The 15,070-nt window shown below is 38.0% G+C and overlaps 1 protein-coding gene and 1 pseudogene across 1 annotated transcript in view; one reads left to right on the plus strand and one right to left on the minus strand.

The window, feature by feature from the left end:
• Positions 1-13,905, plus strand: part of NXPE2 (neurexophilin and PC-esterase domain family member 2) — a 37,515-nt gene extending 23,610 nt beyond the window's left edge. The window contains exons 5-7 of the mRNA XM_021063950.1: positions 8,049-8,110; positions 10,688-10,903; positions 11,272-13,905. Of these exons, the coding sequence (XP_020919609.1) occupies positions 8,049-8,110; positions 10,688-10,903; positions 11,272-11,807 (814 nt within the window). The 3' untranslated portion in view covers positions 11,808-13,905. The remainder of the gene's footprint in view (positions 1-8,048; positions 8,111-10,687; positions 10,904-11,271) is intronic.
• Positions 1-15,070, minus strand: part of LOC100524035 — a 130,632-nt pseudogene that overhangs the window by 93,114 nt on the left and 22,448 nt on the right.

The following is a 15,070-nucleotide window of genomic DNA, read 5'->3' on the forward strand; positions in this document are numbered from 1 at the left end:
TCTGGGAACCTCCATGCTCCGTGGGTGCGGCCCTAGAAAAGACAGAAAGACCAAAAAAAAAAAAAAAAAAAAAAAAAAGGAAGAAAAAGAAAACGTGCTTTATGAAAGGCAATGTCAAGAGAATGAAAAGTCAAGCTACAAACCAAGAGGAAATATTGCAAAAGACACATCTGGAAAACAAAACAAAACAAAAACCTCAAAAAACTTTTATCCAAAATATACAAAGAACACTTTTTCTCCCATCTAGGATTATTTGGCCCATTTACATGTGAAAATGAAATAGAAACTATTTGACACATATATAACACATACAATTACTGAAACATCTATCTTTAGAATCTGAAATATGAGCTTTCGGATAAGGCTATAGCTATACATAACACACCAGTTTCCCAAAGTGAAAGATTCTCTTGTTTATCTCAAAATTGCCATGGAAATGATAGTTGTGCAATATTAAGCATCTTCTCTTAAGGGAACACTCTACCATTGCTTAAACATGAAATTTATCTTCACTGCACACATATCCTTTACCAAACCCATTTATTTTTCTTCTTTGGCCACACCTTTGGCATGCAGAAGAGTTCCCAGGCCAGGGATCAAACCCTCAACCACAGTGACCTGAGCCACAGCAGTGATAATGCCAGATCCTTAACCTGCTGAGCCAGCAGGAACTCATGCCAAACCCATTTGAAAATACTTTTATTTTGAAGCTTTATTTGATCAATCTCTCGTGTAGCCAAAACACTTTCTGGTCCTGCAGTCAAAATTTGGAGCATATTTTCAAGCAGAACTAGATCCCATAGATTCAAAGATCAGTATAAACTAAACCTCAGTAGTACAACCCATAGTAACCACATAATGAAGATGAAACATTTGCTACTAAGCTCGGTCAAAATTATACTCATGTGGAAGACACAAAATACATATTTTCTTTTAAAATGTTTATAGTAAAAATAAAGCAGCTAAGTGGTTTAATTTATTTCCTGCTTGTCAACTAAAGAGTTTCTCTCGTGTGTAGTGCAATTTAGTGGTTAAGACTACAGGTTCTGGAATCAGCCTCCCAGCTTTTGACTCACACTTCCCACCACTTATGAGCTCTGCACCCCGGGCCAAGTTATTTAAGTTTCTCTGGACCTCAGTTTCACTTTCTGAAGAGGGGAAGCAATTCTACTAGTTTCATAGGGCTGTTGTAAGGATACATTAGAAAATACTATTAAAGTGGTTAGAAGAGCATCAACACATAGAAAATATTTGCTTATTATTAATATTAAATAATACTATCATGATTCCTTATCTTGTTTCCTAATTTTCCATGTAAGTCTGCCAACTTAGAACATATTATTGCCATTAAGAGATGGGGTGTCTCTTGTTTATGTCTCCACAGCTAACACAATATGGGGTGCATAGCATGGACTTGCTATGTATTTTATGGAAGAGGGAAGGGAGGGAAGGAAAAAAGACAAATGAAGGAGGAAGGGAGGAGAGAGAAGGGGAGTGGAGAGAAAACAAAGAGTAAATCTGAGTATGTATAGTCAGGAGTAGAAAACCAATAATAATATGGCATGACTTCATGTTTGGGAGTAGAACTCTCTGATTAATTTCACAGATAACTTGGTTGTTTTCTAAATCTATTATTTTAATACCTTTTTTTTTTTTTTTTTTGTCTTTTGTCTTTTGTCAGGGCTGCACTCACGGCATATGGAGGTTCCCAGGCCAGGGGTCTAATCGGAGCTGTAGCTGCCAGCCTACGCCACAGCCATAGCAACTGAGGATTTGAACCACGTCTTCGACCTACACCACAGCTCACGGCAATGTTGGATCCTCAACCCACTGAGCAAGGCCAGGGATCAAACCTGCAACCTCATGGTTCCTAGTCGGGTTTGTTTCCACTGTGCCACAATGGGAACTCCAATACTTTTGATATATATGTACAATCAACAGTTTGAATACATGGCAGATGTGCTCGCTGGTTGAATTTCCCAATAGTTTAAAGCATTTAGTTCCCTTAGTTTATACACACAGAATGAAGCATAAATTCATGTACACAGGCTAATTCAAAGTTTAGGTTTTAGACTAGTTTACCTCAAAACCCATTTCTGGCTTTCCAGCCACTTCAGAGGTGCCCAAAGGCTGATTGGGGAGGTGAGGCCTGAGGCAGCTTCTACAATTTTTGAGCAGCCTGAGTCAGTACAAAATGGACCTGGTAATCCTGAGTTACATGGGTAGTCTACTGTGGCAACCAGATGTCTCACTCCTGGATCCTCCCAGCTGGCTCAATGACCATGTTATTGGGTTGACCTTTGAGTACTTGCCAACAGTCAATTTCGTGACTGCTCTGGCCACATCTGCTCCATTAGCCCTGAAGTTACTCAGTTCATCAAGTGCACTGGCAACCCAGTTACTAAAAAAAAAAAAAAAAAAAAAAAATGCCAGGGATAGATATTGATCAAACCATTATGTAGTTTAATTTATTAATTTAAAAGTGTTATAATCTTAACAAGAAGTAATAAGACAGTTATTCTATTTAAGATAAAAAAATTTTGGAATTGATTATGTACCAGATAGTGAAATTATGATTATGTATGGTAATAAAAAAGAATGACAATAGTGTGATAAAAGGTAGAAAAAAATTCAAAACTTGTAACTATTCTGTTAATTGTACTAAATCTAATTAGAATGAATTTAGGTAGTCTAAGTGATCTAGTTTGGCTGACTAGATTTTTCCATAATAGTTGATTTTCTCTTCCATTTGTACTGATAAACTTATTACAAAACATACTTGTTTATAATTTGAAGTGACCTATTTTTCATGATTTTCCAATAGTGCTTTTATAGAACATTTTCTCAAAATTTTGTGCTCAGGAGTTCCCTGGTGACTCAGCATGTTAAGGATCTGGTGTTGTTGCTGCCATGGCATGAGTTCAATCCATGGCCCAGGAGCTTCCACATGCCAAGGGTGCAGCCAAAAAATTTTTTTGTGCTCTACTGATAGGATATTTTTATCCACTAAATGAACATATTCTTGTTTAAAAAAATAGAATTGAATATTTAGAAAATGAAAATGTGGAAAACAGTCTAAGATTAGAAACAATAGAGGTATGTTACAAAGTAATTTATCAGTGCTTTAACTATAAACATTAAATACTTCTAAAAATGTCAGGACATGAACTAATAAAAATATTTTCTGCAAAATTGAGAGTCTACATGTTAAGATGTTTATTATATGAATAACTAACATTAACCAAGAAATTAAAAAACATTGGAAGAAAAAAGACCGAACAAAGGAAATAGACCATACAGGAGAGAATATTATCAGTAAAATAGGTGTTTGAAGGAAAATAAAGTTGGAACACACTAGTATTAAAATAAATGCAATTAAAAACAATATTTAAATCAGAGTTCCCGCTGTGGCACAGTGGGTTAAGAATCCAACTGCAGTGACTTGGGTTGCTGCAGAGGCCTGGGTTCAATCTCCAGCCTGGCACAGTGGGTTAAAGGATCTGGTATTGCTACAGCTGTGATGTAGGTGACCAGCTGTGGCTTGGGTTCGATACCTGGCCCAGAACCTTCCATAAGCCATTGAGTGCAGCCATAAAAAAATTATTTAAAAAAATTATTAAAAAAAAACCCAATAGTAAGTCTCCATCTTCATCTGTCAAATCTTTATTTTGTAAATTTGACAGATGAAGATGGAGACTTACTATTGGGTTTTTTTTTAATAATTTTTCATCTGTCAAATTTACAAAAAGGTATTTTTTTTTTTTTTGTCTTTCTGCCTTTTCTAGGGCCGCTCCTGCAGTATATGGGGGTTCCCAGGCTAGGAGTCTAATCGGAGCTGTAGCCACCAGCCTACGCCAGAGCCACAGCAACACGGGATCCGAGCCGCATCTGCAACCTACACCACAGCTCACGGCAACGCTGGATCCTTAACCCACTGAGCATTTTCACCATTCATTCAATTTATAAATAGTTAGCACCTTCTATACTCCAGACAGAGCTCCAGGTGTTGAGAATTCAACATTCGAATGGGTAGAAGGACAACAAACAAACAAATAATTTGTAACCTGAAGTCATCAACATAAGAGATTTTGACTGTAATACTGGATGCTATTTTAAAAGAATGGTCAGCTAAGGCCTGTCTTGAACACCAACCTGAAGGTAGGTTGCTAGAACCTGAGTGAAGTGAGCCATGTGAATTTTGGGAGGAATACTATTTCCAAGAAGGGACTTGAAGCAACAGCATGCTGGAATGTTCCAGGAATCCTGAGGGGGCCAGTGAAGCTGGCATGGAATGCAATGAGGGGAAAAAAAAAAGGTCAGAGCCTTAAAGGCCATCTGCATATGATAGGAAGTTTGGGGGCCACCATGTTGTCTCACAGGACTAGTACAATGGCTAACATGTAGAAAGTTCTCAACAGTTGGATGAATGAATAAGTATATGCAATCTGGGAAAGGTTTCTTTGCATCAGACCTCATTGACTTTAGTATCTATTCCTTCCAGTGGGATTGAGCACAAAATATATCCCCAAATTGTATGACTATGGAGGAGTTATTTAATGGGCCAGGTTCTTTGTTCCATAATTGAGTAAATGCTACTGTAGAAAGGCCTTGGTTTTCCAATATGGGTTCAGAAGAGCAAGCTGGATAGCCTAAAGCCTAGAAATTCAAGTTCAAATCCAACTCAAACATTATAATGACATAGGGAAAGGTGGAGGATACACCCAGCCTGACATGGCTATAAAATTTCCCTTCCACACCTATGTCACCTTTACTTCTTTTTGTTTTCCTGGTCAAAGTATGAAACAATCCATTTATCCTTATCCAAAAGAGGCTGGACTTTTTCAAACAAATATGTTACTAAAGGAAACATAACCATGGAGACACAGAAATGAAGATCTCAGAACAATGTCTCACTCTGTGGGCAGAAAATATCTGTGCTGATTTCCTTATTCCCTCTTGGCCACATCTGGCTCCCTCTTGAAATGGTCCTCATTGCAGCCTGGGTTGGAGGAGCTCTCCTTGCTACTCTCAGGAAATGCTAAGTCCCTGATCTGGCAGATCAGCAGATCAGTATTTTTGGGTCCAGTCATGCTTCTCCACGGGGCTACGTTCATGACAATAATCTGCCTGACTCCCAAAGAACATTTAATTCCTGGACCTCCTGCACTCTTCAAGATGTTTATTCTTTCCCCCACTGCATGGAGTAGAGATTTGAATCTTCTCATGGGTGATTTAGTGCACGTACAAGGAGTAGTTGACTTCATAGGTGATTCCTGGTTGAAGAACTCTCATGGGTCCTTCCATCACTAAGCTCCAGGGCCCCTTCTTAGATCCAAGACAGGTTCTATGACATCTTTCTTTCCCACAATTCCAAGGACTAAGCCTGTCTCTCTTCCATTTGTCACACAGTAAAATACATTTTCCCACCAGAGTGCTCTCTCTTAACCCTGGTTGCAGAATCAGATGCTACCTCCTCAAATACTCACTTCTGCAGAGTTAATAAAAAGTCTTTTAAAAAATTTTATTAATAGTTATGATTGGAAAATAAACAAGGTGTTATCACATAAAAAGAAATCATATAGGCAACATAGTTATTGATGATTCTGTCTCTTCTGTTTCTAATGTTACGACTCCTTCTGCAATGTAATACACACACTCAATACTAGACGAGACACATTGAAATGAATGCCTTCAGACCATGAATATATATTTTTAATCCTAATTTTAATTTCCCACTCTAAGTTTGGCTTTGATAACCGAAGTTACAAACAAGGTAGCCAGGTACTGTTCTCTTTTGTCAACTTCAACCTTACCTGGAAGAGATGAGGGGGAATAAAAGTTTCAAACTTGGGCAAAAGTTCAAGTTTCCCAGTGGGACAGATTTTAATTTGTGCCAAAGATAGGTCTGAAAGGATCCTCAGTAAGATATTCTGGAGAGACCATCACTATGCCCATTTCACCTTTGTGGAATTTAAGCACAGACATTAAATATCTGGGCCACTGCAGGTTGCATCTGGAACCAGTTGCAGAGTCAGAACTGGAATCCCAATATATCTTATTCTAAAGTCAGTGGGCTATAGCACTGTCTCCCAGGAATCTAATGCTTTATGAAGCTATCACTGTCCAGACACCCCAGCCCCTCTGCTTTCCAGACCTCTAGCACCCTTGATATGGGAAACATTTTTCACTTAATCTAAAAAGAAATTCCCTTTCTTGGGATTCAGGCAGTCCTTCTCATTTTGGAAAATATATCCTTTGCCCCTCCTGGAGGTCTCTGTGGCTCTGGGGTTGGACATCCTTCTTTGACACTCACTGTACCAGTCCCTCAAAATATTATAGTGGAAAAGATTGACCTAAGTTCTTGTCTCAAGGAGATAAGAGAACAGAAAGTAGACTCCTGGGGGATTCATGAAGGAGGAGAGTGCACGGAGGTTGAGAGTGGAGAAGTAGACACTCATAGAAGATGTTATGCCAGTTAAGGAGCTTGTCCTTATCCTGTGGATTGATGATGGAAAGTCACGGCAAGATTTTTTTGTAGGGGAATCAAACAGAGAGCATAGAGGATGTATCTAGCTGGGATAAACCAAAGGGACAGACAGTATTGTAACAACATAGGACATAGTTTTCAAAGTATCGTTCTTATATTGGCTGCCTCCATATCACTTGAGAGCTTACTAGAAATCCAAATTTGTAAACCCCACCCGAAAACTAACTTTTTCCAGCTTTATTGAGGTATAATCGACAAACAAAAGCTGTATATATTTAAGGTGGACAATGTGAGGTTTTTATACACATATACATTGTAAGACAATTGCCATAATCCAGCTGATTAACATTATTCATCAACTTCATAGTTTGCATTTTTCAGCGTATGGTGAGAACATTTAATATCTGTTTTCTTAGTAATAATTACTGTATACTTGAAATCTGCTAACTATACTCACTATGCTGTATATTAGATCCCCAGAACTTAGTCATCTTATAGCTGAAAGTTTGTACCCTTTAACCAACAACTCTCCATTTCCCCAAACCTCAACTCTTGGCAACCACCATTGTCCTCTGTTTCTAGGAGTTTGACTTTTTTTTTTATTGTGTTTTATTTATATTTATTTTTTTGGCTGCACGTGTGGCATATGGAAGTTCCCAGGCTAGGAGTCAAATCGGAGCTGCAGCTGCAGTCTACACCACAGCCACAGCAATGCCAGATCCAGGCTGATCTGCAAACTACACTGCTATTTACAGCAAAGCCAGAGCCTTAACTCACACTGAGCAAGGCCAGGGATCGAACCCGCATCCTCATGGTGCCTACAGCAGGTCCTTACCTCGCTGATCCACAATGGGAACTCCCGAGTTCAACTGTTTTAGATTCCACAGAAAAGTGAGGTCGAGCAATATCTGTCTTTCTGTATCTGGCTTGTCTCATTAGCAAAACATCCTCTAGGTTCATCTGCACTGTTGCAAATGGCAGGCTTTTCTTTCTTAAGGCTGAGTAATGGTCACTGTCTCTATAAACCACCTTATTCTTTATCCATTCATCCATTGATGGACGCTTAGGTTGTTTCCATATCAAGTTATTGTGAATCATGCTGCTATGAACCCAGAAGTACAGGTATTGCTTCAAGCGCCCTTCAACTCTTGAATCAGAAACAGTGGGAATGAAGCTGAGCACTGGTTCTAAGGCACACTCAACCTGGAGAAGGACTGGCCTGGGGCATGGTGATGAAGGCCTGAGAGGTAAAGGTGGAGAAGATGGCATATGGGAGAAAACCATTTAGAAGGTCAAATCAAAGAGATATCGATTTGATTAACTGTACGTGGAAGGTGAGTGACTCTCTCAGGGTCTCTGGATCACTGTCATTAGGAGAGAACCGTTTTCTAGAATCACGGCCCATTTACTTCCCCTAGAATATCTAAAATATATCAAAATAAAGTAAAAAGGCATTTGCAGAGCATTGAGAGTGCTTTAATTCCTCAAAGTCCCCTGTGATTCATTCTTCCTCTGATGTCTGGACAGCTGTCAGGCTAATTTATTTTCTCATTTCTTGAAGGGTCAACATGGGGGTTGAAATAATGAAGAACTTTACCTCCATCAAGGTCTTACCATGTAACAGTAAGTCTGTTGTGTTTATAATTTATCCATTTAAAGGACATTCTTACTTTAAGAAATATTTCTTGCTCAGTAACCATTTTAATCTTTCATTTCCTGGGACAAACAGTATTCATCATCTTGGGTTTTGCAGAAGGGGTTTCATCCTTGGAAATTATTTTCATATCAATTTAAACCAATTTTCATCTTCGAGTCGGATATAAAAGGCTAGGCAACCCTTCATTTCAGCTGCCTACTCTCCAAATGTACAGGTTATTTGTATTTCAACTTGGGATTTATCCCTGAAAAGCCAAATAATTGGGTACTTGTGAAAGTGTCTCTGATGAACTACAGAGCTAGGAAATTTCTTTGGTGGTTTCTAATCTCTCTTTCAGCTACATCATCTCAGTTAAATTTCTATGAATTGCAATTTCTGTGCATTTTTTTTTTCAGTTTTATCATATAAACTTCAGTGGTCAATACAAAGCCGTCTCACTCATAAAAGTGATGTTTCTGCTATAACTGGAATTAAAGTGAATTTCAGAAAAGTAAATTACTTCCATTTTAACAGTCTATGGACTATATGTTTACCCACTGCCTTTTTCTCATGTATTTAGAAAATGTTTGTTGAGGACCTACTATAGGCAAAGATCTTGGCCAAATACTGTGGGAAACAGATACAAAGAAACAATGACCCCAGGCCTCAGATTCAGTCTTTGGGGAAGACAGATCCCTTCTCTGCCATGGCAACCATCATCCATACCTAACTTTTACACCAAGAAACATCTCTGACCTTTGAGGCCACTTGAATCCTCCTAACATCTCAGTGGTTTCCCTCTTGCCTCAACAGTCCTCTCTAGTAAAGTCAGGCAGTTTCTTAGAAGATAGTGCCAGACTTATTTTTTGGAGTCATCTATAAACCTTGTATAATTCAACATGGATAAACTTAGGTCCCTAAAGATATACCCCAAATCCCAACAACAACTCATACATGGATGGAAAGCTTGATACGAATCAGTGAATACAGCTTAGGCCGTTTTCAAAGTGGAATATTCAGAGTAAGATGGAGGGAGTTCCTGTTGTGGCTCAGCGAAATGAATCTGACATCCAGGAGGCCGGTTCACTCCCTGACCTTGCTTAGCTCAGTGGGTTAAGGATCCAGCATTGCTGTGACCGTGGTGTAGGCTGAAGATGTGGCTTGGATCTGATGTGGCTGTAGGCCAGTGGCTACAGCTCTGATTAGACCTGTAGCCTGGGAACCTCCATATGCCACAAGCGTGGCCCTAAAAAAAAGAAAAGAAAAAAAAAAAAAAAGAAAAAGAAAAGGCAAAAAAATAAGGTGGAAGTGTTCCTCTGCACTAATCAGACCACACAGAATATTAAGTTCAGTTCTGGGCACAACCAAAAATAATTGTGGGGTTTTCCTATTAACTAGAGGATGTGATTCTGTTACCTTCAAAATAAACAACGGCTAACACCAATTTCTAATTTTGAGAATGTGGATAATTAGCTTGAGGAGGAGGAGATTCACACTTCTGCCTGGCCATGTCATGGATGTGATGGTCAGCTGGGCACTGAGCTCTGCTCTTTCACTGCCATGCATTTCTTCCTGATTTGGTTTGCTGTCTCACAACCGCATGGTCTTAGGGAAACATTGCAAATGCACAAGGAAATTATCTTCCCACTCTAGGAAATACCATTCATTAGTGAGATTATTCAAAAGTGGAAACTTTTAACTCATGCCCTTTTTAAAATAGTTTTTAATTGTAGTTACCATATTTTAGTTTCAGGTGTATAGCAAAATGTTAATTCACATATATATATCTTTTTTTTTCCCCCCAGATTCTTTTCCCTTTTAGGTTATTACAAAATATTGAGTACAGGAGTTCCTGCTGTGGTGCAGTGGGTTAAGAAAATGAAAAAAAAAAAATCTGACTGCAGTGGCTCAGGTCACTGTGAAGGCTTGAGTTCAATCCCTGGCCTGGCGCAATGGGTTAAAGGATCTGGCATTGCCACAGTTGTAGCTGCTGTGGCTCGGATTCATTCCCTGGCCCAGGAACTTCCATATGCTGTGGGTGTAGCCATTAAAAAAAGTATTGTGTAGCTCCCTGTGCTCAACTGTAGGTCCTTGTTGGTTATCTATTTTACACAGAGTGGTGTGGAAGCAAACATATTTCCAAAAGGGAAAGTGGTCATGGCTGGGGGATGGCGGGTGGATAAATTAGGAATTTGTGATTAAATATCTGTGGAAGAGAGGGGGGCAGAGATAAAGGATAGAGTGAAAAGAAGAAAAAGAGGAAGAAAGCGAGGACTTTTTTTTTTTTGCTTTTTAGGGCCCTTGGCATATGGAGGTTCCCAGGCTAGGGGTCTAATTGGAGCTGTATCCACCAGCCTACACCACAGCCACGCCAAACCTGAGCTACGTCTGTGACCTACACCACAGCTCACAACAACGCTGGATCCTTAACCCACTGAGCGAGGCCAGGGATCGAACCTGTGACCTCCTGGTTCCTAGTTGGATTCGTTTTCACTGTGCCACGAAATTTCCTGAAATAATTTGTGATAATAAAAATTGCTTACTGTGGGAATTTTTATTACCAGAGAGTAAGAACATAGAAACAAAATGTCAGCTTGGCATGAAGACTCCTTTCCCCAGTGGCTACACCATGGAAAAAAGGTGGATTGCAGCATTTTGCAAACAGATCGAGTTAAATGAATCAAAAAATATAAATAACTGCTTGAAGAGAAAACTTATTTACCTCATGGGAGATTCAACCCTGCGTCAGTGGATTTACTACTTACAAAAAGTGGTGAAAAGTACATATTTTATTTTTATTTTGAAACTATAGTTGCCTTCAGTGGTTATTTTCACAATGCTGTTAATTCTTTGCTTTCCTTTTCTGATGTTTATTATTTTTTAAAATTCGCCTAATATTTGGATTGGCACTTTTACTGCAAAGTTAATTTCTTTGTTCACAAATACTAACATTTTTCTTCCTCTTTCTCTATGCTGATAATAAGTTCAAAACTTTGTGATGGCTTTAATGCAGCTGGTCAAGTTCTCTTCTTCCCCTAAGCAGCGATGCTCTTAGAAGGGATCTTGGTTAGAATTTTACAAATTTGTGCATTTAAAAATAACATCCTTTTCTTTTTGTTAAAAGATTTATTGATTTGTTTTCCATCAGCCTTAAAATATTTTGATCTTCATGGAGCTGGGGCCTTTGAAACACATATGCTTCTGGATGCCGAAAGACATACTTTGATTCAGTGGAAAAAGCACAGTCATCCGATCGTTACCAAATCTCGGTACTCAGTGAAGGTTGACAACTATATCCCACGGGAAATTGACCGGATAGCTGGAGACAGTGACACAGTCATTGTCATTACCATTGGTCAGCATTTCAGACCCTTCCCCATCAACCTTTTTGCCCGTAGGGCCATCAATATTCAAAAGGCCATTGAACGTCTCTTCCTAAGAAGCCCGGAGACCAAAGTGATACTGAAAACTGAAAACACTAGGGACATGTCTCAAAATGCAGAGATATTCAGTGATTTTCATGGTTATATTCAGAATCTTATCATAAGGGATATTTTCGTGGATCTCAACGTGGGTATTATTGATGCCTGGGACATGACTATTGCATATGACACTAATAACATCCATCCACCTGATCATGTGATTAGAAATCAGATTAACATGTTCTTAAATTACATTTGCTAGAGGAAAAATACAGAAAACAGTATCAACCATTCTCTCTAGATGACCTCACTTATACTGCAAGGATAGTTGAATGAATCTGAGGTAAGAGACAACAAAACTTTTAAAAATATTGTTAAACTATACATAAAATTTACAACTTACACTACTTAAGAGTATAATTCAGTGGCATTAACGACATTCATAGTATTGTGCAACCACTATCATGATCTAGTGCCAGAATTTTTTGTCATCCAAAATAGAAACTTCATATCCCTTAAACCACCCATTCCCCCTTTCCCCTCATACTCAGTCCCCAGCAACCACTTTTCTACTTTCTGTCTCTATGAATTAGAGTATTCTAGGTAGCTCACAGAAGAGGATTATATAGTATTTGTCCTTTGTACTAGCTTATTTCACTTAGTATAATGTTTTTAAGATCTATCCATGTTATAGCATACATTAGGATGTCCTTCCTTTTTAACAGCTGAATAATATTTCATTGCATGTAGATGCCACATTTTGCTTATCCATTCATCATCTATTGATGGACACTTGGGTTGTTTCCACCTTTTGTATATTGTGAATAATGCTGCTATGAAGAGGAAACCAAATCTAGATTTGTTTCCAGTGCCAAGTATGAAGACAGAGCAACAAAACCGCATCATTCATAGTTTAAGAACCGTATGGCCTAGAAAGGAGCTGTCTAAATGATTCAAGTTCAGAGAAAATGTGAAGTATAGGAGAAAACTTAGTGGGATCATAATAGCAGTTTTATTTGCTTTAGAAAATTATATAGAATTTGGTATCCAGTTGTTCTTTAGATTCCAGTAGGAATCAGGGATCATAGTCCCAAACCCACAACTCACTGAGAGAAACCAACTTAATATTATGTCAAAGTACAGACCCTACAGCCCTGGTTCTTGCTGACCCTAAAAGTATGAATGTGAGGTCCCCTCCAGAGGACCTCCAATGACTTGATAAGTTTTGTCTCTAAATTGTCCTCTCAGAATAAAAGTTTCCTCCTTTTCCACTAATATACTTGTGGTTGCAAGAGTAGAAATATTGTTACTCAAGGATGATTTCTTTGATTGGACTGAGTTTCTTAGGCAGAGGAAGTGAAATTATAATGCTGTAACATCAGCACAAAGGCCAGAAGACAGCTTAGGACCAGGCTCCTCTAAATAAGGGAACATACATTAGAATTCTCTTCATTTGGTCCTAATTCTTCATGGAAGAAACTTTCAAAAATGAATCTCATTATTCTTTCAATCCTTTCACTCTTAAATGCTTACATGAGCTATCATTTTCCCACCAAAGATACCTTAAGTTCATTTAACCCAGTTCTAAGATGATAAAGTTTCTAGTTTTGCTACCATTACTCTTCTCTGATTGCATTGAAGTGTGAATCATTCTACAATATGCCTTCTACCTTATCTCTTTAACAAAATAATGTCATTTGCAGCAACATGGATGGAACTAGAGACTCCCATACTAAGTGAGGACAGAAAGACAGATACCATGTGATGTTACTTATATCTGGAAATCTAATAGATGACACAAATGAACCTTTCCACAGAGAAAAACTCCTGGACTTGGAGAACAAACTTGTGGTTGCCAAAAGGGAGGGGGAGGGAGTGGGATGGACTGGGTGTCTGGGGTTAATAGATGCAAACTATTGCATCTGGAGTGGACAAGCAATGAGATCCTGCTATATAGCACAGAGAATTGTATCTAGTCACTTACGATGGAACATGATGGAGGATAATGTGAGAAAAAGAATGTATATATATGTGTGACTAGGTTGCTCTGTTGTACAGTAGAAATTGACAGAATACTATAAACCAATTATAATGGAAAAAATAAAAATCATTAAAAAATAAAAAATAAACATGATCAGCATAGAATAATGAGGATCTATTCTCTTGTTCTAAAGCTGCACTGTGTAATATTATGCCATTAGTCACTGAATAATATTATTGCCATTAGTATGGCTGTTTAAATTAAAAATCATTTCCTTGGTTGCACTAATCACATTTCAAGTGTTCAGTAGCCACATGTGGCTAGTGACACTATACTGACAGCACAATATTTGTTTTCATTTGTTTCTGGAGAGGGTTTTTTCTTGTGTGTGTGTATTTGAATGTGTTTTTAAAATGAGACCAATGATATTTTATGATTTTTTTATGATGAGTAAAAAAAAAAAAATCATCAAGGGTTGCTAAGTGTCAAACTTGACTTTTAAGCCATATTCTTCTGATACAGTCTTTTAAAGAAATCCTGCTCTCTCATAATGCTTTGGCCTCAAGTGAAACTTCAGATTATTATAGGTATTTAATATGTTGCTAATATGGAAGACATGAGCAGGCCATTTGAAATGGTAAAGAAGTTCTTTACTGGTATTATCAAGCCTCTTTCAAAAATTCATGCATGCACAATGGAATGAAACTAGAAATCAGTAACAACAAAAGAAAAACAGGAAAAGCTACAAATATGTGGAAATTAAGTAATGCATTCAATCAATGGGTCAAAGAAGAAATCACAAGGGGATTTGGAAAATATTTGGAGGCAAATGAAAATGAAAACATAACAAACCTTATGGGATACAATGAAAGCAGTGCTAAGAGGGAAGGTTATAGTGGTAAATGCTTACATTTAAAAAAAGTTCTCAAATCAATAAACTAAACCCTAAGTCAAACTAAAGTATAAACTTAACATCAGTAGAAGAAAGAAAAGCATGAAGATTAGAGCAGAGATAAATGAAAGAGGGAAATGGCAAACTCAACAAAAGTGACATTTGGTTTTTTTGGAAAAGGTAAAAAAAAAATGGCAAAGGCCTAGCTAGACTAAGAAAAAAAAAGGAGAAGAATCAGATGAAATTAGAAAGGAAAGAGGAAATATTACAACTGCTTTATAGAAATAAAAAGAATTATAAGCAATTGCCGTAAACAATCATTTGCCAAGCTGGACAACCTAGAAGAAATAAATTCCTAGAAACAAACAACCTACTAAGACTTAATCATGAAGAAATAATAAATCTGAACAGACCTACAGGTACACAGCATACAAAGAAATCCTGAGAGCAGTAATCAGAAACCTCCCAATCAAAGAAAAGCCCAGGATGAGATAGCTTTACTGGAGAATCCTACCAAACACTTAGAAAAGAATACAATCCTTTTCAAACTGTTGCAAAGAATATAAGAGGAGGGAACATTCCCTATGAGTGTTCTATGAAGCCAGCATTACCATATAACAAAATCAGACAAAGACATAACAAGGGGGTGGGG

This window comes from Sus scrofa, chromosome 9 (genome assembly GCF_000003025.6).
Source record: "Sus scrofa isolate TJ Tabasco breed Duroc chromosome 9, Sscrofa11.1, whole genome shotgun sequence".
NCBI classification, from domain to species: domain Eukaryota; kingdom Metazoa; phylum Chordata; class Mammalia; order Artiodactyla; family Suidae; genus Sus; species Sus scrofa.